Here is a 22,439-nt window from a genome sequence, read left to right on the forward strand (position 1 = left end):
GCAGGAGTATAGAGTATTGTCCATTTGATTTGGCTGTAAGTAGGTCGTTAGTAATTTTGGTCAGGGCTGTCTCAGTGGAGTGATGGGGGCGGAAACCAGATTGTAGATTGTCAAAGAGCAAGTTAGATGATAGGTGGGAGGAAAGTTCAGCGTGGACATGCTGTTCCAGGAGTTTGGAAGCGAATGGAAGCAATGATATTGGGCGATAGCTGGACATAGCGGTTGGGTCGAAGGTTGGCTTTTTAATGATAGGCGTGATTGTGGCATGCTTGAAAGCAGAAGGGAAGGTACTGGACGTTAGTGATAGGTTGAAGAGGTGGGTTAGGGATGGGATAAGTGAGGTGGTGAGGTTGGGGAGGAGGTGGGATGGGATGGGGTCAAGTGCAAAGGTTGTGAGGTGCGATTTGGAGAAGAGGCGATTAAGCTCCCCTTCAGTGATGTTGGATAGTGAGGTTATGGGGTTTGGGCATTGGTCTGGTATACAAAGGGGTTGTGGTGGTTGAGTGATGAAGACTTGCCTTGTTTGGTCAATCTTGTTTTTGAAGTGTGTGGCAAAGTCCTCGGCAGAGATGAGGGAGGTTGGAGGAGGCAGTGGTGGGCGGAGGAGGGAATTAAAAGTTTTGAATAACTGTATCATAACAGTACCATAGAGTAACAGTACCATAGAGAATGAAGGAAGGGTTGGATTGTATGTGCGAAATGGTGGTGGATTAGAAAGAGGCAGTGAGTCAGTAGTAGTCTTCAGGTAATACATCTGATGGAAGCATAAAGAGACATGAACAGAGCTTTAAAGGGAAACTGTCACCTGGTTTTTACCATATGAAGTTGGGCCAAAACCTGTAAGCCCTCATATACTGCATTGTAGAATGCTGTACAGTATGTGTGTGTATGTATGTATGTATGTGTGTGTGTGTATGTGTATATATATATATATATATATATATATATATATATATATATATATATATATATATCTATCACAAAGAAGCGCTTTTATTATACTCTCCTAATAGGTAGTTCAATCCAATCGGCGCCTCCTCTCGTTGCGATCGCCGTTCTCTCCCTTGCTTTATGTGGATGACATGTTTTCTATCGCGCCCCTAACATTCTAGATTGCTGTATGAATGCTTACAGGTGCTAGCCCTACTTCATATGGGGAAAAACCTGGAGACGGGTTCGCTTCAAAGGGTTGTTCCGAGAATCATATTAATTTTTTCATGATATGCAGTAAATCCATACTTAAGGTTTGCTATACAGACTAAGCCCAGCAACGTACTCGATGTACAGTTGTGGCCAAAAGTATTGACACCCCTGCAATTCTGTCAGATAATAGTTTCTTCCTGAAAATGATTGCAAACACAAATTCTTTGGTATTCTCTTCATTTAATTTGTCTTAAATGAAAAAACCCAAAAAGAATTGTCCTAAAGCCAAATTGGATATAATTCCACACCAAACATAAAAAAGAGGGTGGACAAAAGTATTGGCACTGTTTGAAAAATCATGTGATGCTTCTCTAATTTGTGTAATTAACAGCACCTGTAACTTACCTGTGACACCTAACAGGTGTTGGCAATAACTAAATCACTTGCAGCCAGTTGACATGGATTAAAGTTGACTCAACCTCTGTCCTGTGTCCTTGTGTGTACCACATTGAGCATGGATAAAAGAAAGAAGACCAAAGAACTGCCTGAGTATTTGAGAAACCAAATTGTGACGAAGCATGAGCAATCTCAAGGCTACAAGTCCATCTCCAAAGACCAGAATGTTCCTGTCTACCGTGCGCAGTGTCATCAAGAAGTTTAAAGCTCATGGCACTGTGGCTAACCTCCCTAGATGTGGACGGAAAAGAAAAATTGACAAGAGATTTCAACGCAAGATTGTGCAGATGTTGGATGAAGAACCTCGACTAACATCCAAACAAGTTCAAGCTGCCCTGCAGTCCGAGGGTACAACAGTGTCAACCCGTACTATCCGTCGGCGTCTGAATGAAAAGGGACTGTATGGTAGGAGACCCAGGAAGACCCCACTTCTTACCCCGAGACATAAAAAAGCCAGGCTGGAGTTTGCCAAAACTTGCCTAAAACCTTTTGGAAGAATGTTCTCTGGTCAGATGAGGCAAAAGTAGAGCTTTTTGGGCAAGGGCATCAACATAGAGTTTACAGGAGAAAAAAAGAGGCATTCAAAGAAAAGAACACGGAGGTTCCCTGATGTTTTGGGGTTGTTTTGCTGCCTCTGGCACTGGACTGCTTGACCATGTGCATGGCATTATGAAGTCTGAAGACTACCAACAAATTTTGCAGCATAATGTAGGGCCCAGTGTGAGAAAGCTGGGTCTCCCTCAGAGGTCATGGGTCTTCCAGCAGGACAATAACCCAAAACACACTTCAAAATCACTAGAAAATGGTTTGAGAGAAAGCACTGGAGACTTCTAAGGTGGCCAGCAATGAGTCCAGACCTGAATTCCATAGAACACCTGTGGAGAGATCTAAAAATGGCAGTTTGGAGAAGGCACCCTTCAAATATCAGGGACCTGGAGCAGTTTGCCAAAGAAGAATGGTCTAAAATTCCAGCAGAGTATTGTAAGAAACTCATTGATGGTTACCGGAAGCGGTTGGTCGCAGTTATTTTGGCTAAAGGTTGTGCAACCAAGTATTAGGCTGAGGGTGCCAATACTTTTGTCTGGCCCATTTTTTGAGTTTTGTGTGAAATGATCAATATTTTGCTTCATTCTCTTTTGTGTTTTTTATTTAAGACAAATTAAATGAAGATAATAATACCAAAGAATTTGTGTTTGCCATCATTTTCAGGAAGAAACGGAGTATTATCTGACAGAATTGCAGGGGTGTCAGTACTTTTGGCCATAACTGTATACTGCTTTACTTAGCAGAATTGGCAGTCCTAATCTGCTAATGCTACACTTTCCAGAAGCACGGTGCTTATTTTCAGTGCTGCAGGCCCCCCTCCCACTTCCTCTCCTGTTCACTCCTGACTAGCCACACCTTTCTAGGTTACCTTCAAACTAAACTACAGGTGCAGCTCACTAAATTAAAATATCAAAAAGTTAATTTATTTCAGTTCTTCAATACAAAAAGTGAAACTCCTATATTATATAGTCAATACAAACAGTGATCTATTTCAAGTGTTTATTTCTGTTAATGTTGATGATTATGGCTTACAGCCAATGAAAACCCAATAGTCATTATCTCAGTAAATTAGAATACTTTATAACACCAGATTGAAAAAATGATTTTAATATCCAAAATGTTGGCCTACTGAAATGTATGTTCAGTAAATGCACTCAATACTTGGTCGGGGCTCCCTTGGCATCAGTTAGTGCATCAATGCGGCGTGGCATGGAGGCGATCAGCCTGTGACACTGCTGAGGTGTTATGGAAGCCCAGGTTGCTTTGATGGCAGCCTTCAGCTCATCCGCATTGTTGGGTCTGGTGTCTCTCATCTTCCTCTTGACAAGATGGTAGATGGCTGCACTGACTTTGGTCTTGATAAAACACAGTGGACCTACACCAGCAGATGACATGTCTCCCCAACCATCACTGATTGTGGAAACTTCAAATTTTAGAGCACTTTTTGTTTCCCTCTGCTGACAAGCTTTTTGAAGATGGAAATTTCATTCTCCAGCAGGACTTGGCACCTGTACACACTGCCAAAAGTACCAATATCTGGTTTAAAAACAGCAGTATCATTGTGCTTGATTGGCCAGCAAACTCGCCTGACCCTAACCCCATACAGACTCTATGGAGTACTGTCAAGAGGAAGATGAGAGACACCAGACCCAACAATGCAGATGAGCTGAAGGCTGCTATCAAAGCAACCTGGGCTTCCATAACACCTCAGCAGTGTCACAGGCTGATCGCTTCCATGCCACGCCACATTGATGCAGTAATTGATGCCAAAGGAGCCCCGACCAAGTATTGAGTGCATTTACTGAACATGCATTTCAGTAGGCCAACATTTTGGATTTTTTTTTCAAGCTGGTGTTATAAAGTATTCTAATTTACTGTGATATTGACTTTTGGGTTTTCATTGGCTGTAAGCCATAATCATCAACATTAACAGAAATAAACACTTGAAATAGATCATTCTGTATGTCATGACTCTATAATGAGTTTCACTTTTTGTACTGAAGAACGGAAATTAACTTTTTGATGATATTCTAATTTTCTGAGATGCACCTGTAAGTGTAGAATTCACCTTGTTTCAGTTCACTTTGCTCTTGTATAGTTCCCTGCCTGACAGATTTTTATCTTCTGCCATATACAGTAGCTGCCTGTTTGCGTTTACATCATCAGCTGGTTCTAGCAGAGGTCAACTGTCCTGCAATCCTCTGTTCAGTGCAGAGCTAGATTTCTTGCCCTCTGGTGAGAAATGTTTGATCCGAAACTGCAGTTACAGCTATTGATGCGTATGGCAGAAGATTATCCTTATCTGTACCAGCTTCCTTAGGAGGGTGATATATGCATAACTGTGAAGATTTAAAAATGGGTTATATTGACACAAATTAATAAATAATACTGTATCACGACCACATTGGGAATAACCCTTTAGGGGGGGGGGGGGGGGTCTCTGGGTATAGAAAAAGATGAAAAAAAAAATGAACTCCTAAATACTTTTAATTGTCAAACTGCGTTTCTTTTGTGCAGGTAGCTGATCATTATAGAATGTAAATGTCTGTCATCCTGTTACACTGACGGAAACCTGCCCTAGAATGATGTACGGTAGGTGTCTGTAAGCATGTGCATTAGAAGCCATCCTATTCCCAAATTGGGGAGAACACCACCTCACCCCCCTTTACAAAAAAATGAAAATCCCTCTTTATGAAACCTTAAAAATTAATTTACCGTATATGCTAACACTTAAAAGATTCAGGGTGTGAATTAAGATTGTCCCTAATCTGCCTAAAGATTATATTTAGTCCTTTACATATGTTAGGACAATTAAATAGGATTTAAATAAGCGTGTCAGCACTTATTGGCGGAATAGGACAAACATTATTGGGGTATGTCTCCACGGGCCGTATTGTTGGCGCTTTTGACGGAGCGGAAACCCTGCTCCGCCCAAAAGCACCGCCCCCTTCTGTACTTGCGGTGATTACGGATGTGTTCATTGAACACATCTGGAATCTCTGCACCCTATACATAGGACTGTTATTTACCTTGTGGAGACGGAGCGTCGCCGCAAGGTAAACAGACATGCTGTGGTCTAAAATGACACGCCGCATGTCTGGAAACGCAGGGCCGAAGGATGCGTGTTCGCACTCATAGTGGAGACGGATTGAACGCTGCGGCTGTACACAGCGGTCAATCTGCAGCTAATCCAGATGTAATCCAGCCTATGCAAACATACCCTTAGAGCGTCATCAGGGCATGGGACAATGACATGTAAGTGCGGACACCCTGGGTTGTATTCCTATTTAAATGTCCTAACGTGTCTAAAGGACTGATAATCTTTAGGCAGATAAGGGATAATATTTTAATTCATAATTTGTGCACCCTCAATCTTTTAAGTGTTCAGAGTAAAAGTAAATTTTTGTGGTTTAATAGAGAAGGATTTTTGGGGGGTTCATGTATCCCTCCAAAACCATTTTGGTCTTCCTTTTTAGTTTACTATACTATGTCCTATCTTCCTGGTCACAACAGCGGATCTGGAGCTCTCAGATACCATAGTAACATTCTGGGACAGGTTTCTGTCAGTGTACAGGATGGCGACCAGTGTAGTCTCCATGAGAATCTCTGTAAAAGAAAATAAAAATCAAAATGGAATTAGAAATACATTTTCGAAGACCTTTAAAGCGAACCTGTCACCTGTTTTGGCCGCTGTAAGATGTGGCCACCGCCTTTCAGGGCTTATCTACAGCATTCTATAATACTGTAGCTAAGCCCCCGGTCCGACCTGAAAAATAAGTTTTATCATACTCACCCGGTGGTGGTGGTGGGGGTGTCCGGTCCGATGGATGTCGCAGGTTTGGTTCTTGCAATGCCGCCTTCCTGCTTGCTTCATGGTTCCTGCGCAGGCGTACTTCTCTGCCTTGTTGAGGGCAGAGCAAAGTAGTGCAGCACGCAGGCGCCGGGAAAGTTCAGAGAGGCCCAGCGCCTGTGCACTGCAGAAATTTGCTTTGCCCTTAACAGGGCAGAGCAGTACGCCTGCGTAGGAGTGCCGGGGAGCCATGAAGCAAGCAGGAGGGTGGCATCGCAAGAAGATGGGAGGCGCCGGGCCTGCGACACCCATCGGACCGGACCGCCCCCCAGGTGAGTATAATAAAACTTTTTTAATCTTGCAGGTCGGATCGGGGGCTTATCTACAGGTGACGGGTTCGCTTTAAAGGTCTTCAAGGATTTATTTCTAATTCCATTAAACTGATTTTTATTTCCTATATATAATTAGATTATAGATGGATATAGATATATAATGTATATTTTTTTCTAGTGAACGTTTGCAAAAAGAAAAGGAGCTGTTAGAAGAACGCTGTGAAGAAAGAATCGAGATCTTTAAGGATTTAGTGAGAAAATGTTCTAATGAAGAGGAAGATGAGGAAGAGATGGAGGAAGGTACCAAAGAACCCCGCAGTGTGACTGAGGTTGCCGTTCAGGTGTGCAATTTTTCTAGTTTATGAATTCTTCATGATGTCTGAGGAGATTGGGAGTATAAGTGGTATTTGTCGGCCACTGGTCTTCCCTTCTCTGTGTGCTTTTGTCTGAGCTTGGGCCACTAGTGACTTTTAGGCGGTGTGCACACGAATAAATGGATGCAGAAACTTGTGCACCATTTTTGCATCTTTTGGCTGGGAAAAATGCTCATTTTTGATTAGCTTGAGTGAAGTCGGTGCTGAAAAACGCAGGGCAAAAATGCAGAGAATTGACAAACAGCAGATTATTTTCTGCACCAAATCTGCAAGTCACAAATAAGCAACGTGGGCATTATTCTCCTTTCTGACATCAGAATTGCTTCAGGTTTTGCTAGCAAATTTGCATGGCAAAAGCACACCAAATCTGCAACGTGTGCACAAGCCCTTAGGTTGTGTTCACCCGTTGCATTTTTGGTATGTTTTTTCTTTGTGGATTTAACAAAACCTGAAGCAAAACCTGGTGACCGCAAAGTGAATGAGAAACCTGAAGTGTCATGCACGCGTTGCTTGTTTTTGACTTGTAGATTTGGTGCCGAAAATAATCTTCGGCATGTCAGTACTCCGTGCATTTTTGCCCTGTGTTTTTCACCATTGACTTCACTCAAATTAGGCAAAACCACAGGACAAAAACACGTTTTTGCAGCTGTTTTTCCTGCCAAGTCATGCAGAAATGGTGCAGAAATTTTACTCAACTTCTGCACATACCCTTATGGGGTTTCTTTGCCTGTAGTAGTGTTATTGGTTTTAAGCTTGGCCTAATGCAGAACTCATTGCATTTATACATGCCTGATCATTACTTTTCAAAACACTTGGGATTTCCGACGCACTGTCATGTATTTCATCTGTATAGCAACATTTTCATATTGAGACATTTTCACAAGTGACCCTGAGGGAACATTGCTTTTTTTCCTAACCAGGTAGATGAGCTCAGCAGACCTCTTCAAGGATTCTTCTGTTCTATGCAGAGTGATTTGGCGGTTATCAAGAAGCAGGCAGTGGAGGCACATCATCACATCACAGCGATCCATGATGATCCCGAAGAATTTGCTTCTTTGGAACAAAAATGTAAACAGGTTACCAGTGATCTTTCTGAAGCTCAAGAGGAACTGAAAAGGAAATCTGCTGGTAGGTCATCAGCACTTTTGAAGGGTTACAGTTCCAATCATCAGTCCGAGGCTGGCAGACTGGTGGCTGTTCTAAATATAAACTGGTGTACAGAACATCTCCCCCCCCCCCCTGCGAAAGGGCATAATTTTCTAGTAAATCGGTTGCAAACTTAGGGGTTGTGGTCTGAAGCAGTGTGTACGTGTCCCAGCGTCAGTGAGGCGTACTGCGCCAGATCGGAAGTGCAGATACTTCTGATAATGCACAGTATGCCAGCTTCAGAGAGGCGCACATGCACCCGGCTTTAGAGGATCAGTGTTAAGAGGGGAAGAAGCAAAGCACATGCACACATTAAGTATAGCGCTTTTCATGACGTCGGCGCTTGAATGCGATCACGCCCACAGGGGCATGAAAACATGGTAAGTGGGCCAACTAGTCTTTGGGACACTAATGCCCCATCTACTAGTCAAAGCCCTCATTTACATATAAACAGAATTTAGAAATACTGTAACCCTTATAACTTCCTAACAGAAAAAATTTTGGTTCCAAAATCGTGCTGATAATAAATAACATTTCCCACATGTCTACTTTATAACTATTTTGTGCGATATGACTCTCTGGTTTAAGAGCATAAAAATTAAAGTTGGAAAATTGCTATTATTTTCGCCAAATTTCCTTTTTTTCACAAATATCGAAGAAATTTTACTGCTATCATAAAGTACAATATGTCACGAGAAAACATTCTCAGAATCAGTGGGATCCGTTGAAGCGTTCTAGAGTTATTACCTCATAAAGGGACAGTGGTCAGAATTGTAAAAATTGGCCGGTGATAACTGGCTGGGTCACGAAAGGGTTAATGCTAAAGGTAATCAGTTTAATAGATAATGTACTAGTGATGGAGTGATCGATTCGCTCTACTCTGTTCTTTCAGCCAAGTCAGTACTCCGGCCTGTGGACATGAGGTTCCCTGCTGTGGTCTAGCAGTCATTTGTGTCACGCCACAGTGATGTAATTGCAGTTCATGAGGTCTAACCCCTTTGCGTACTCTGCCCTGCATATATAGGGTGTACATATATGATGCCGGCTTATGGGCTTTGCCCTCTCTGTTTGGGGCAGAAGCCAACATTAATACATAGCCAGCATCTTAGCATAACATTAGTGATCGGCACTAGCCATTATTGATGCTGGTGGGCTGTTTAAATGCCATTGTCAAACTCTTGACAGCCACATGTTAATGGCACGATTGCCAGACCATGTACTCAGCAGCACCCACTGGCTCCCGTTACCCAATTGCCGGATCGATTTGTAAGCATGGTAGTTGGGAGCCTGATGAAGGCCCCACGTCACAGTCATCTTGGTGGCACTATAAAGCTCAGCTATAGGCTAAGCTTCAAAGAAGACTGTTATTTCCCTTTCATCTCATTGGGGGACACAGAAACCGTGGGTGTGTGCTGCTGTCACTAGGAGGTTGACACTATGCATGAAAAAATGTTAACTCCACCTTCGCAGTATACACCCCTCCGACAGGCTGTAGGACAATCAGTTTTGCTTAGTGTCAGCAGGAGGTGGACAGGGGTCTTGTAGACCCATGCCTACCTCAATGTGCGTCGTTCCATTTCAGGTAACCATGGAGGGATACAGAGTAGAGCTGCTACATCTGTACTCCCACACCGGGATCATGAGTACGGCGTGTACTGCCACCCCGTATCCTCATGAATCCCACGGGCAGGACCCTATCCCCTAACACAGGACTCGTCTTCAGGTGGCAGCTCCTGGTCCTGACCTTCGTCTCCCATCACTCGCCCACCAGAGCCTGATGATCGAGAGAGACGCCCTGCAGAAAAGGTTTGGGACAGCAATCTTTTCATGCAGATAACCGACCCCTGTTATGGGGTGAACTGGAGGTAAGAGGCGTTGTATGATTCGCTTACCAGCCGCTCTGGCTGAATATGACCGTTGTAATCAGCCCTTGGGCTTTACAGCCCATGGCTCTATTCTTATGTTAAGAGCCAACACTTACTTTCAAGCACGCGGTGCAGTGCTGTTCCAGCCAGGGCTGTGGAGTCGGTAAGCCACAGTTGCGACTCCGACTCCTGGATTTTATCAGGCTCCGACTCCGGCTCCGACGCTGACTCCTTCATAAATGGCCAATTCATAACAACAAATTTACTGTTGTAAAATATTAAACATCGTGCTTATTCAGTTTCTCACCATCATATAAGTAATCAGACCACTTAGAGCAAAAACTACATTTATTAGAATATAGCAAATAACTTTTATAAACTTTTCTACACTGTAAGTAAATATGCAATAAACACTTTTATGCAGTTAATAAGAAGAAATCTATAAATTTGTCCTCAGAAAAAGTATTGCCTCTGTCAGATCCTCCTTCATGGATGCCCTCAAATCTGATCTAATTATTTTGAGAGCAGAGAACAACCTCTCTACACTAACTTGTGTTGGTGGCAAAGCAGTAACCACTCGGGCAACATCTCTGACAATGTCGGGATACAGAGGAATCGCTTGTTGCACCGTTATTTTTGATGAACGGTCAAATTTCTCAATTTCTTTTAGTGCACATGAAAAATTCTGCTGAAATGTACTGGCTGTGTTCCTTGATGGGGATGACTCTTCTATGCGGGAACGCTTTGCACGGTCCTTGTGATCCAAATATTTTTTTAAATTAAATTCTTCATCAGTTGATGATGAGGGTGAAGATGTGGCAGGACGACCAAATTCTTCTTATTCCTCCTGACTGTTCTGCAACCCTTTCATCCTTACTGCTATTTCAAACAGAGCTTCTTTTCCTTTACTTAGCCGTTGATCATCTAGAAGAATCCGATGCGTTGGGTCTACATAAACAGCTGCCAAAAGAATGTTATTTTGTAATAGTAGCTCATCTCTCCGTTTCATTGATGTAGCAATGCCACTTGCAATTAACCCTCCTCTTCGGGACAGGCGAAACATCAGGTTCTTCCACTCCTTTAAGAAAATACCTGGAGTTAAGTCCTCTGCTTGTAATTTTTTAGTCACTGTAAATGGGTGCTCTAGCAATTTTTCCAGCTCAGTCACCGGATTCCACTGACTTTCATTTAGCGTCAGTTGAGGGTTAGCCATGTCTACAAGAAAGGTTTTCAGTTCAACCAAGCGCTGAATCATTAAGTAAGTACTGCCCCATCGTGTGGCTTGATCAATAATTGCCCCTTTTCCAGCATGTCTCTTCAAAATTGAGTAAACTTTAGGGGTTCTGGCAACAGTAGCCAATTTTCTCACCTTGCCAATCAGTGCAGCAGCATGTCCTTCTTGCAGACTGTCTCTTATAGCCAGCTGTAGCGTATGCACAACACAGCGCATGTGATGAATGAAAGAACATATTGACACAGTTTCAACAAGATCATCTAAACTATCATGTTGCTGTTCATCTGAAGCAACTTCAGTTTGCTCCTCTGTTACAATACTGTGTTCCTCTATTTCAAACATTTCTGTGTCTGTGGACCCAGAATGTTCTTCTAGCTGCTGGTCACCATCATTACTCTCATTCATTAGCTTAATAGTACTTATCATATTTGAAGCATTGTCAGTTACGACAGAACTTGCTCTTTTTTAAGTTCATAGTCTTGCAGAACCTTTTCCACCAAGACCTGGAGAAACTCACTGGTGTGATGAGCTTTGGTGTCTTTTACTTCCAATGTCTTGGTAACCATTTCATTTTTGTCACAAACAAATCGGACATTGATGGCAAAGTAGTTCACTCTGTGATGTGTGCAGGCATCCATTTTAAGAAACAGAAAGCGTCCCTTGAGAGTTTTTTTAAGTTGTTCCTTTTGTTTAAAAGCTTCTTCGATTACTAATTTTCTAATACTCTCTCTCTCCAGAGAAACACCAAGATTGCGGGCCATTTCCCCATTCAGACACACAAAAGCTGTTCGTGAAAATAATGAAATAGGCACACTATCCTTTACAACAAGCTCTATGATCTGTTTTTTAAATGTATCTACTGTCATTGTCACAGTAACTTTGTCACTGACAAAATATCTTGCAACTGATGGCTGCAAAGTTCTCTGCTCCTTTGTTTGGCTGGAAGAGCTGGGCACTGGTTCATTGGTTTGGATGCAGTCTTTCTCATCGACTGCTTTCAGTACTTCTGGATGAAAGCGCTGTAAATGTCTCTTTAGATTAGAAGCTCTGGTAGGAGCATTTTTATCTTTGCCTGAATATGCACTCATCTTGGCTTCACAGCATTTGTTTTCGTCTGGATCATTTGTCATACACTGACAGACATAATGTTTTCTATCTTGAGTGATGGTGAAATGTTCAAATGCAGCTGATTTAATGTGATGCTTCTTTGACATTCTCAGGTTTTTAATTCTGCATTCACAATCCAAATGACAATTGTTTTTCCTAAATACAATTGTACAAAATTATTGCCAGGTCGTACAACTGATATAGTGGTCAGTAATACTGTTATTATTCCTCATGTACTCACAGTTAACTGATGCAAAGTTTGTTGAAAGGATAATACTTCTTACAGTCTTCCTCTTCTGAGTAGCAGGCAGCTGTGAGATGCTTGGAAGACACACCTAGTATGATCTAGTCTAGAGGAGGAGCTTTACTACTAAGAATTTGCAACACATTTTCACTTTCAGTTTCATACATTGTAAGTAGGGGGGTTTTGGCAGCATGAGGTTAACCAAGTATAAGATTAGATAAGGGCAGTGGAGAACAGTGACACACAAGAAGTAAGAAATGTCTCTATCTCCAGCAGAACTGCTTATCACTGTTGTTCATAGTTTGATAGAACATATATATTTGAGTAACATTTATAACATTCATATGAAAGTTCAATTATGAAATATTAATACATTTTTTTTTAAAGCTGGAGTCGGTACATTTCTACCGACTCCAACCAAAACTAACTCCGACTCCGACTCCACAGCCCTGGTTCCAGCCTCTTCCCGTGGTGGCGTTATGGCCCTGGGCTCCAGCAGGGCCGTCACTAGATTCAGACTTCCTGCAGGCTCCACCCCCTGGCTTCCACTTCCTGTACCAGCGCCATCTTGGTGCTCCAGAAGGCCAGAGCAGGGCCCCGCCCACCGCTTCCGGGCGGGGATTTCAAAGGCCTCTAGGCAGGGCTGTTCACCTCGCTCTCTCTCTCTCACCCTCATCAGCCTTCTGGCGGCAGCTGCGGCTGGCACACAGGTCGTGGGTATGTGAGTACTACACTACAGGTTGCTCCCTCACTCCGCTTTCTACTACCCCCGACAGTCGGCACCAGGTAAAACCTGTCATTATGCCCAAGGGAGAGCAGTCCTGCTCCTCCTCCTCATCCGCTTCAGTGACCTTGGTCTAATATTTTGTATGTACCAAATGCAATGTCAGGCCTCCTTTAGGTCAGTCTTTGCCACTCTGCTCAGATTGCAGCAGACCTACGGCGTCACCTGCGATAGAGAGCAGGTGCAGCCCCCCATTTTGCCTGTCAGAGCTCCCACATTACCCCTGGAGCTGGTGGAAGCACCTTGCCTGCCGCCCAGGGGCCATCCATCGCCACGGGAGACAGCGAGTGTCCAGGATGGGCCTCTTCCTTATCCAGGTCCGTGGCCGACCTTACCAGGGTGTCACAGACCTTGGTAACGGCGCTTAACAGATTGCCACTTCAGACTCCAGTGGACACAGGAGCACCAAAGGAGCCTCCTTTTGGGCCTTCTAGAAGCCTTAAAACTTTTAGACAGGACCATCGACCCAGGTCCCCTTCTCACTCCATCTCACTGCCAGAATTCCTCTGGCCGTCTGCCTCCTCCCGGTCCTCATCCCTGGAATCAGACAGTGGTTAGCGCTGCAGCCTTGCAGCGCTGGGGTCCTGGGTTCGAATCCCACCAAGGACAACATCTGCAAGGAGTTTGTATGTTCTCCCCATGTTTGCGTGGGTTTCCTCCGGGTACTCCGGTTTCCTCCCACATTCTAAAGACATACTAATAGGGAATTTAGATTGTGAGCCCCATCGGGGACAGTGATAATGTGTGCAAATTGTAAAGCGCTGCGGAATGTTAGCGCTATATAAAAATAAAGATTATTATACACTCCGAGGAGGGTTCTAAGTACGGGCCAGAACAGTCCCAGGTCAATGATATGGTTCAGGGCCTCATTGCTGCAGTCAATGAGACCTTTTAATATTGGGAGCGCCACATCAAAACCTAATGTTCAGGCTTTTTCATTTAAGCGTCATAAGTCCCCCTGTAGGGTTTTCGCTTCCCACAAGGATTTTGAGGAAGTGTGTGGCCAGGGAAAGGGAAAACTCAACCAGGCGATTTCAGAGAGTCGTTTTGAGATTCTATATCCCTTCCCTCCAGATCTCACTGCCAACTGGACCGCCTTCCCTTCGGTGGATCCACCAGTGTCCAGACTCGCTGCCAATACAGTCCTCCCACTCGCCAGTGGGGCAGCCCTAAAATATCCCAATGATGGGAGGATAGAATCCCTGTCAAAATCCGCCTTTGAGGCAGCAGCCACCATGTTGTGTCCAGCCTTCGCCTCAGCTTGGGTAGCTAAGTCTGTTACAGAATGGGCCAAACAGCTTAGACAGGACATAATGGCCAGGACACCACCAGCGGAACTGGCGGAATTCGCAGATCAAATCTCCCATGCCGGGAGGTAAATGGTATCAGCAGCCCTAGATGCCGCGTCTTGCGCAGCTCAATTATCAAGTAACGTGATAACCGTCCGGCGGACGGTCTGGCCAAAGGCTTGGCAGGCTGATTTGTCCTCAAAGAAATCACTGACCAATCTGCAGTTTCAGGGCACCCGGCTCTTTGGGTCAATGCTAGATCAGATCATTAAGGATGCAACGGGGGTACACGCTTCCTTCTCCTCCAGGCCAAGCCTCGTCGATATGTTTTCAAATGTAGGGCTCAGCCCTTTCGCCGTACCCCAGCGAAAGGCACTTATGCTCAGGGCCCACAGAGGTCGCAAGCACCGATAGATGGGAAGGTGTCCTTTCGATCCACCCCTTCATGGCATTCCCGCAGTTCCAACAACAGAACTACCAGGTCAGGGCTGGGCAGAGCCACTTCAGCCTGACGCCAGCAGGGAGTCCAACTTCCTTTCCAGTACCTCTCCCTGACTAGGAGGCCACCTTCTCCTCTTCAGAGATGTCTGTCAGAGTTCAGTAGAGGATATCTGGGTAATGGAGGTAGTATCGACAGGATGCAAGATGGACTTCAACGTGCTCCCCCGAGATCGCTTCTTTCTATCGCAACCAAAAGACGCTGCTAGGGCTCTAGGTTTTTGTGCGGCAATCTATTCTCTCCTCAACGCAGGAGTAATCGTCCCCGTTCCCGAGCAGGAACATTTTGCCGACTTTTACTCAAACCTGTTTGTGATACCAAAAAAGGATGGTTCTGTTTGTCCCATACTAACCTCAAAAGGCTAAGCAGATGGGTCCGCTTACGCCATTTCAGGATGGAATCGATTCAGTTGGTAATTACGTCTTTGGAGGATCAGGAATTCCTATGTTCCATAGACATCCGGACGCCTACCTACACGTCCCCATTTTTCAGGGACATCAGAATCTTCAACTGGGCAGAAACCGCAATTCCGGCAATTTTTGGCAGTTTTCATTCCCGGCACAGACAACACGGCCGCCGACCTCAGTCGGGAGAGGCTTGCGGCAGGAGAATGGTCCTTACACCAGGACAGTTCCGTCGGATATGCCAGCTATGGGGGACTCCAGATGTGGCCCTCCTTTCATCGCGACAGAACAGAAGGGTCCAACAGTTTGTCCCAAGATACCGTGATCCTCTAGCAATAGGGGTCGACGCGCGGGTCATTCCCTGGACACAGTTCAGACTCCCTTACCTGTTCCCTCCCCTTGCCCAGACTGCTAAAGAAGATCAAGGCGGAAGGGGTGACTGTCTTATTGGTCGCCCCGTACTGGCCCAGGAGGGCCTGGTTCGCAGAAATTATCAATCTTCTCGCAGGCACCCCCAGGAGACTCCCCGACAGACCAGATCATCTGGCTCAGGGGCCATTTTACCACCCGAATTCTCGGTTGCTCAATTGGACGGTATGGCTGTTGAAACCACAATACTGAGAGCAGCGGGATTTTCGGACCATTAATCCCATGATTTTCTGACCATTTTGGAGTCATTAATACAATGATCCAGGCTTAAGAGGCCATCCTCTTCCAGGGTCTATTATCGAGCCTGGATAGCCTATTTTGGCTGGTCTGAGTCTAATCACATCAAACCTATGCTCTGTTCCCTGCCATCTGTCCTAGCTTTTCTCCCGGCAGGGCTAGATGGCGGTCTGCCCCTAAGTTCCTTGAAAGGCCAGGTATCTGCTCTCTCTATTCTTTTTCAAAGAGATTTGGCCTCACGCTTACAGGTTAGGACCTTTCTGCAAGGAGTGGCACATGTGGCCCCTCCTTCCAGATCCCCTGTGACTCCAGGGGATCTTAACTTGGTCCTGGAAGCCTTGACAGGTTCACCCTTCGAACCCCTCCAGGAAGCTCCCATGTCTTTGTTGTCCTGGAAGATGGTATTTCTCGTTGCCATCACCTTTATTAGGCAGGTTTCAGAATTAGCGGCATTGTCCTGTCGCCCTCCATTCCTAGTTATGCACCAGGACAAGGTTGTTTTGCGGCCTCCTCCTAACTTTCTTCCCAAGGTGGTATCGACCTTCCACCTGAACGAGGATATAATCCTTCCGTCATTTTGTTCCGCCCCAACCCATCCTCTGGAGCGTTCTTTGAATAAGCTAGACCTGGTCAGGGCGATAAGGGTCTATCTGGCCAGGACTGCTCCCTTCAGTAAGGCGGACTCGCTCTTTGTTATCCCCAATGGGGTGAGAAGAGGCCTGCCGGCCTCTAAAGCAACAATTGCCTGCTGGATCAGAATGGCAATTCTGGAAGCCTTCCGTGTGAAGGACAGGGTGTCCCCTGCTGGGGTCAAGGCCCATTCAACCAGGCAGTGGGCGCCGCCTGGGCGGTACCCAACAGGGCATCAGCCATGCAGTTGTGCAAGGTTGCCACATGGTCGTCCGTGCATACCTACGGTATGCTTCAGCGGACGCCAGCCTAGGCAAAAGAATCTTGCAGGCTGCAGCGGTGAGTTCTCCGACCTGAAGGAAGTTTGTCTTTTCCCTTTTGGATGTCCCACGGTTTGTGTCCCCCAATGAGACGAAAGAGAAAACCGGATTTTGGTTGCTTACCGTAAAATCTGTTTCTCAGTCTTCATTGGGGGACACAGCGCCCTCCCATGATTTTGTTATCGCTAATAATTATATGATTGACTTACATGATGTCTCCTCCTACTGCTTTTTCACTAACTAATTGTCCTACAGCCTGTCGTAGGGGTGTATACTGTGTAGGCGGAGTTAAGATTTTTTTCATGCATAGTGTCAACCTCCTAGTGACCGCAGCAAACACCCACGGTTTCTGTGTCCCCCAATGAAGACTCTGAGAAACAGATTTTACGGTAAGGAACCAAAATCCTGTTTTATGCTGTACTAGAAATAGGCCCGATGCTATCGCATCGAGAGTGCGGATTTTCCCATGCAATCGTAGTAACAGCTGCGTCGTTACCGCGCACGTGCGGGTAGAGTGCAGTTGTTACTGCGCATGTGTGGGAATAGCGGTGACCTTGTGGCCACGATCTGCGCAAGTGACATACACGTCACCTCTATTCCCGCGCATGTGTAGTAAAAACGCGATTGTTACTGCGCCTGCGTGGGAATAGCGGAGACGTGTATGACACTTGCGTCTGTGCAACTGACTGCCGCGGTGCCTTATGAGATTCGGGGACAGCGGCCAACCGGAGATTGTGTGTATGTAATGTGATAAAACACTCCGGGATCGCCTTTGCTGGGGTCAAAGGTCACGTGCGTTCAGCATCAAACTCAGGCGCACAGCCGGGGTCCGGGTATAACGGACACTGGGTCAGGTTTATTAGGTGAAAGCAATGCATAAAGAAAAAAACATAAAAATCCTTGCCTGTCCGGCACTAACTAAACAAAGTACAACCTAACTACCAACTGGCGAGCTTCTCCCGTCCAGCAAAACCACAGTTGCAGTGGGCACTGCTTTCACTCACGTGTCTCTCACACAGACATGCTCTCTGTGTCCCCAGGCTGAGACACCCACACAACCACCTGGCATCCTTTTACATACGCCTCCCATTATTCATTAGTAACCAGGTGCGATACTGACCAGACTAGGCCACATAGGAAAGGTATCTGGGTGACATATACCTGCCCTCATCCACTATTCCCACATGATTCTCACATATCTCCCCCCCCCCCCCCCCCCTCTGCTCAGCCCACTCCGGTCGAGCAATGACACCCGCCAAACAGTGCACTCGGGACAGGGCATCTGCATTCCCCATCTGTATCCCTGGGCGGTGCTCCACCGTAAAAGTAGGCCTGCAGGGCAAGGATCCACCGGGTCACCCGGCTATTCCGTTCCTTGTTCAAGTGCATCCACTTGAGAGGGGCATGGTCAGTGATCAGCCTGAACTTTCGGCCCACCAGGTAATATTTGAGGGCCTCTAGAGCCCACTTAATGGCTAGGCACTCTTTTTCTATGACTGCATACTTTTGCTCATGTTTGTTCAGCTTCCTGCTGAGATAGAGGACTGGGTGTTCCACTCCGTCCCTCACTTGTGACAGTACGGCCCCGATACCGGTATCAGAGTCATCCGTTTGTACCACAAACTCGCTGCAGAAGTCCGGAGTCACCAGTACTGGTTGAGAGCAAAGTGCCTGTTTTAGGCTATGGAAGGCTTCTTCAGCCGCTAAACTCCATTTAATCATGACGGAGTCTTTCCCTTTTGTAAGATCTGTCAGGGGGGTAGCGATGGCTGCAAAATTGGGTATGAACCGGCGATAATAGCCGGCGATCCCCAGAAAGGCTTTCACCTGCTTCTTGTTGACAGGTTGCGGCCAGTCCTGAACCGCCTGAATCTTATCGAGCTGGGGTTTAACAATACCCCTCCCAATTACATACCCCAAATACCAGGCTTCTTCTAGCCCAATGTGACATTTCTTGGGGTTCGCGGTTAGACCTGCCTTCCACAGGTCGTCAATCACAGCTTGTACTTTCTGGAGATGAGTCTCCCAGTCCAAGCTGTAAATGACAATGTCATCCAAATAGGCCGAAGCGTACTGCCTATGTGGCCTCAGGACTTGATCCATCAGTCTCTGGAAGGTCGCCAGTGCCCCGTGCAGTCCAAACGGCATATACACATACTGAAATAAACCTTCCGGCATAGCAAATGCCATCTTTTCTCTGGCAGCCTCCGCCAGCGGGATCTGCCAATACCCCTTTGTTAGGTCTAGGGTCGTAATATACCGGGCTTTTCCTAACCGATCAATTAACTCGTCGACCCGGGGCATAGGGTAGGCATCAACTTTTGAGACTGCATTCAGTTTCCTGAAGTCATTGCAGAACCGGATGGTGCCGTCCGGTCTAGGAATTAGCACAATCGGGCCGGACCAACCACTGTGCGATTCCTCAATGACTCATAACTCTAACATTGCCTTCACTTCTCGGGAAACGGCTTCACGGCGCGCTTCTGGGATTCGGTAGGGTTTTACGTGAACTGTGTCACCAGGTTCCGTTACGATGTCATGTTTCATTAGCGTAGTCTGCCCGGGTTTTTCTGAGAAACTTTTGGTTGTGAAGTAGAAACTGCCTGACCTTAGTCTTTTGCTGCTCTGAGAGAGTCTCTGCAACCCGTACCTCCGGTATGGTATGCGAGCAGACGGGACGGGCCAGCTCCGCTGACAAGGCAGACCGATCTTTCCAGGGTTTTATCAGATTTACATGATAAATCTGTTCAGGTTTCCGTTTACCTGCCTGGTATACTTTGTAGTTTACTTCACCAACTCTTTCCTTAATCTCAAAGGGGCCCTGCCACTTTGCTAGGAACTTACTGTCCACCGTGGGGACCAGGATCAACACCCTATCTCCGGGTGCAAACGTACGGATCTTGGCGCCCCTATCATAGATTCTTTTTTGGGCTCCTTGAGCCTGCATCATGTGTTCTTTGACGATAGGCATAACAGCCGCAATACGGTCCTGCATTTGTGTGACGTGATCTATCACCATTTTAAACGGAGTGACCTGACCCTCCCAGGTTTCTTTTGCAACGTCTCTAACAGTCCGCGAGTACGTCGGGCGTACAATAATTCGAAAGGCGAGAATCCCGTGGAAGACTGGGTTACTTCCCTGATGGCAAAAAGCAAATACGGAAGTAAATAGTCCCAGTTCTTCCCATCCTTGTCGATCACCTTTCTCCGCATCTGCTTTAGAGTTTTATTGAACCGTTCGACCAACCCGTCTGTTTGAGGGTGATACACGGATGTACGTAACGGTTCGATTTGTAACAATCGGCAGATCGCCTTCATTACCCTGGACATAAAGGGGGTCCCCTGGTCGGTGAGTATCTGTTTTGGTATACCGACCCGACTAAACACATGCACCAGTTTCTTGGCAATCGTCTTGGTGGCCGTGTTACGCAAAGGGATGGCCTCCGGGTAACGAGTGGCATAATCCAAGATGACCAGGATATGTTGGTGTCCACGTGCCGACCGTGGAAGGGGCCCAACTAAATCCATCCCAATCCTTTCAAACGGGACTTCAATAATGGGTAGGGGTACCAAAGGGCTACAGAACCGGGGCTTAGGTGCAGAGGCTTGGCAGTCAGGACAAGACTCACAATATACACGAATATCGTGATGCATGCCTGGCCAAACAAAACAGTGTAATATCCTTTCGGTGGTTTTCTGGACTCCCAGGTAACCTCCCATCACATGTCCGTGGGCCAGGTCCAGCACCTGCCGCCTGTAGGGTTTTGGCACGACTAATAGTTGCACCGTGTCTTCCCCCTTTTTCTCTATCTGATAGAGTAAATCATTCTCCAGAACCATGTAAGGATATGCCAGCCTAGAGCCAGGTTCTACGGGTACCCCATTTATCACTTTTACATTTGTCCTAGCCTGAGAAAGGGTAGGATCCTTTATTTGCTTGCTTTGGAAGTCCTCTTTCTGAACTTCTAAATCCGGCAAACGGGGAGGTGGACGGCTGTCGGCCTCCTCCTCTTCCCCGGTCTCCTCCGTATCGCCCGCCATGACTGAAAACTGGAACTGCAGGTCATTTCCAGCAGACTCTTCCCCTGAGTCTTCCGGGGAGACCTCTTCCAGGGGTTCGGGACCCACACGCGCCCTGGAAGAATCATGTACACTATTACCCTGGGGTATCAACTGATTCTCCCACAATTGCCAGAAGTGGGGAAAATCCCGGCCCAGGATAACATCATACAATAACGCAGGGACGAGTCCCACTTTTTGTTGCACAGACCCATAGGTAGTAGTAATGCATATGACCGTGGTGAGGTACGAACAGGTGTCTCCATGCACACACGTTACAGAAAATTTGTCTGATGGTCCAGTCAGGGCTGATACCAGACTGGCCTTCACCACATTTTTTCCATCAACAGTTAAATCACACAAGTGGTTTTCCACATCCTTTTGACCAGCATTCACACTCACTACCCGTGCAACCATAGACATGCGGTTTTTAGAGTCTGTGACGTCGCACTGCACGGGTTCAGAAGTGAGCGGACAGTTCGCAACAATGTGTCCCATCTCTTGGCAGCGGAAACACCTAACGGGCCCCTTGCTTAGACCATAGTTCATTACTCTCGGCCTCGCAGTGCGGACAGTCCCGTTTTCCTCCCCCACTGTGTTAGGGATTTTTCCTTCTCCCCTACTCCCTGGAACAGTCTTACCAGTTCCACGTGGAGATGATGAAGATCGAGGTGGGGTAGCGTCGTCTCGGAGTCCTTCCGCCACGGAGTAACGTTCAACCAGATCCACCAGTTGATCTGCCGTCGTAGGATTTCCATGGCTTACCCACTTAGGGCTGGTGGTAGAGCTCTCAGGTACTTGTCCATGACGACTCTCTGGATTATCTCTGGCGCTGTCAACACCTCGGGTTGTAGCCACTTCTTCGTCACGTGGATCAGGTCGAACATCTGTGACCGCGGTGGTTTATCCGGCTGATAAGTCCATTGATGCACTCTCTGTGCACGGACAGCGGTCGTCACTCCCAGTCGGGCCAAGATCTCGGCTTTCAGTTTGTCAAAGTCCTGCGCGGCTTCAGGTTCTAAGTCATCATAAGCCTTTTGGGCTTCACCGGAAAGAAACAGCGCAATCAGGCTGGCCCATCGTGCCTTCTGCCATTTTTCTCGCACCGCCGTCCGTTCAAACGTGGTCAGGTATGCCTCGACGTCATCTTCGGTCGTCATCTTCTGCCAGTACCGACTCACGTGAATCACTCTCGACTCGGCTTCCAGGTTAACCTCAGGTAAGCTTGCCAGACGCTGCGCTACCTGCTGGAGAAGCGAACGATCGGTAGCTGTCATGTCCACCATCTCCTTCAGCTGGGCCATCATCACCCGATTAGCTTCTTGCTGGACGGCGGTGGACTGTACCAGCACTTTCACCATGTCCTCCATGCTCATGCTTCTCACGTGATGCCTGCGTTCTCCACCACAATGTGATAAAACACTCCGGGATCGCCTTTGCTGGGGTCAAAGGTCACGTGCGTTCAGCATGAAACTCCGGCGCATAGCCGGGGTCCGGGTATAACTGACACTGAGTCAGGATTATTAGGTGAAAGCAATGCATAAAGAAGAA

At 46.5% G+C, this 22,439-nt stretch overlaps 1 protein-coding gene across 5 annotated transcripts in view; it reads left to right on the forward strand.

Moving 5' to 3' along the window:
* Positions 1 to 22,439, forward strand: part of KIF20B (kinesin family member 20B) — a 257,621-nt gene that overhangs the window by 92,735 nt on the left and 142,447 nt on the right. For all 5 annotated transcript variants that reach the window (XM_073585893.1, XM_073585891.1, XM_073585894.1 and 2 more), the window contains exons 15-16: positions 6,446 to 6,608; positions 7,562 to 7,769. In XM_073585893.1, the coding sequence (XP_073441994.1) occupies positions 6,446 to 6,608; positions 7,562 to 7,769 (371 nt within the window). The remainder of the gene's footprint in view (positions 1 to 6,445; positions 6,609 to 7,561; positions 7,770 to 22,439) is intronic.

The sequence above is a fragment of the Dendrobates tinctorius genome, unplaced genomic scaffold (genome assembly GCF_039654945.1).
Source record: "Dendrobates tinctorius isolate UK_male_01 unplaced genomic scaffold, ASM3965494v1 ptg000089l, whole genome shotgun sequence".
NCBI lineage: Eukaryota > Metazoa > Chordata > Amphibia > Anura > Dendrobatidae > Dendrobates > Dendrobates tinctorius.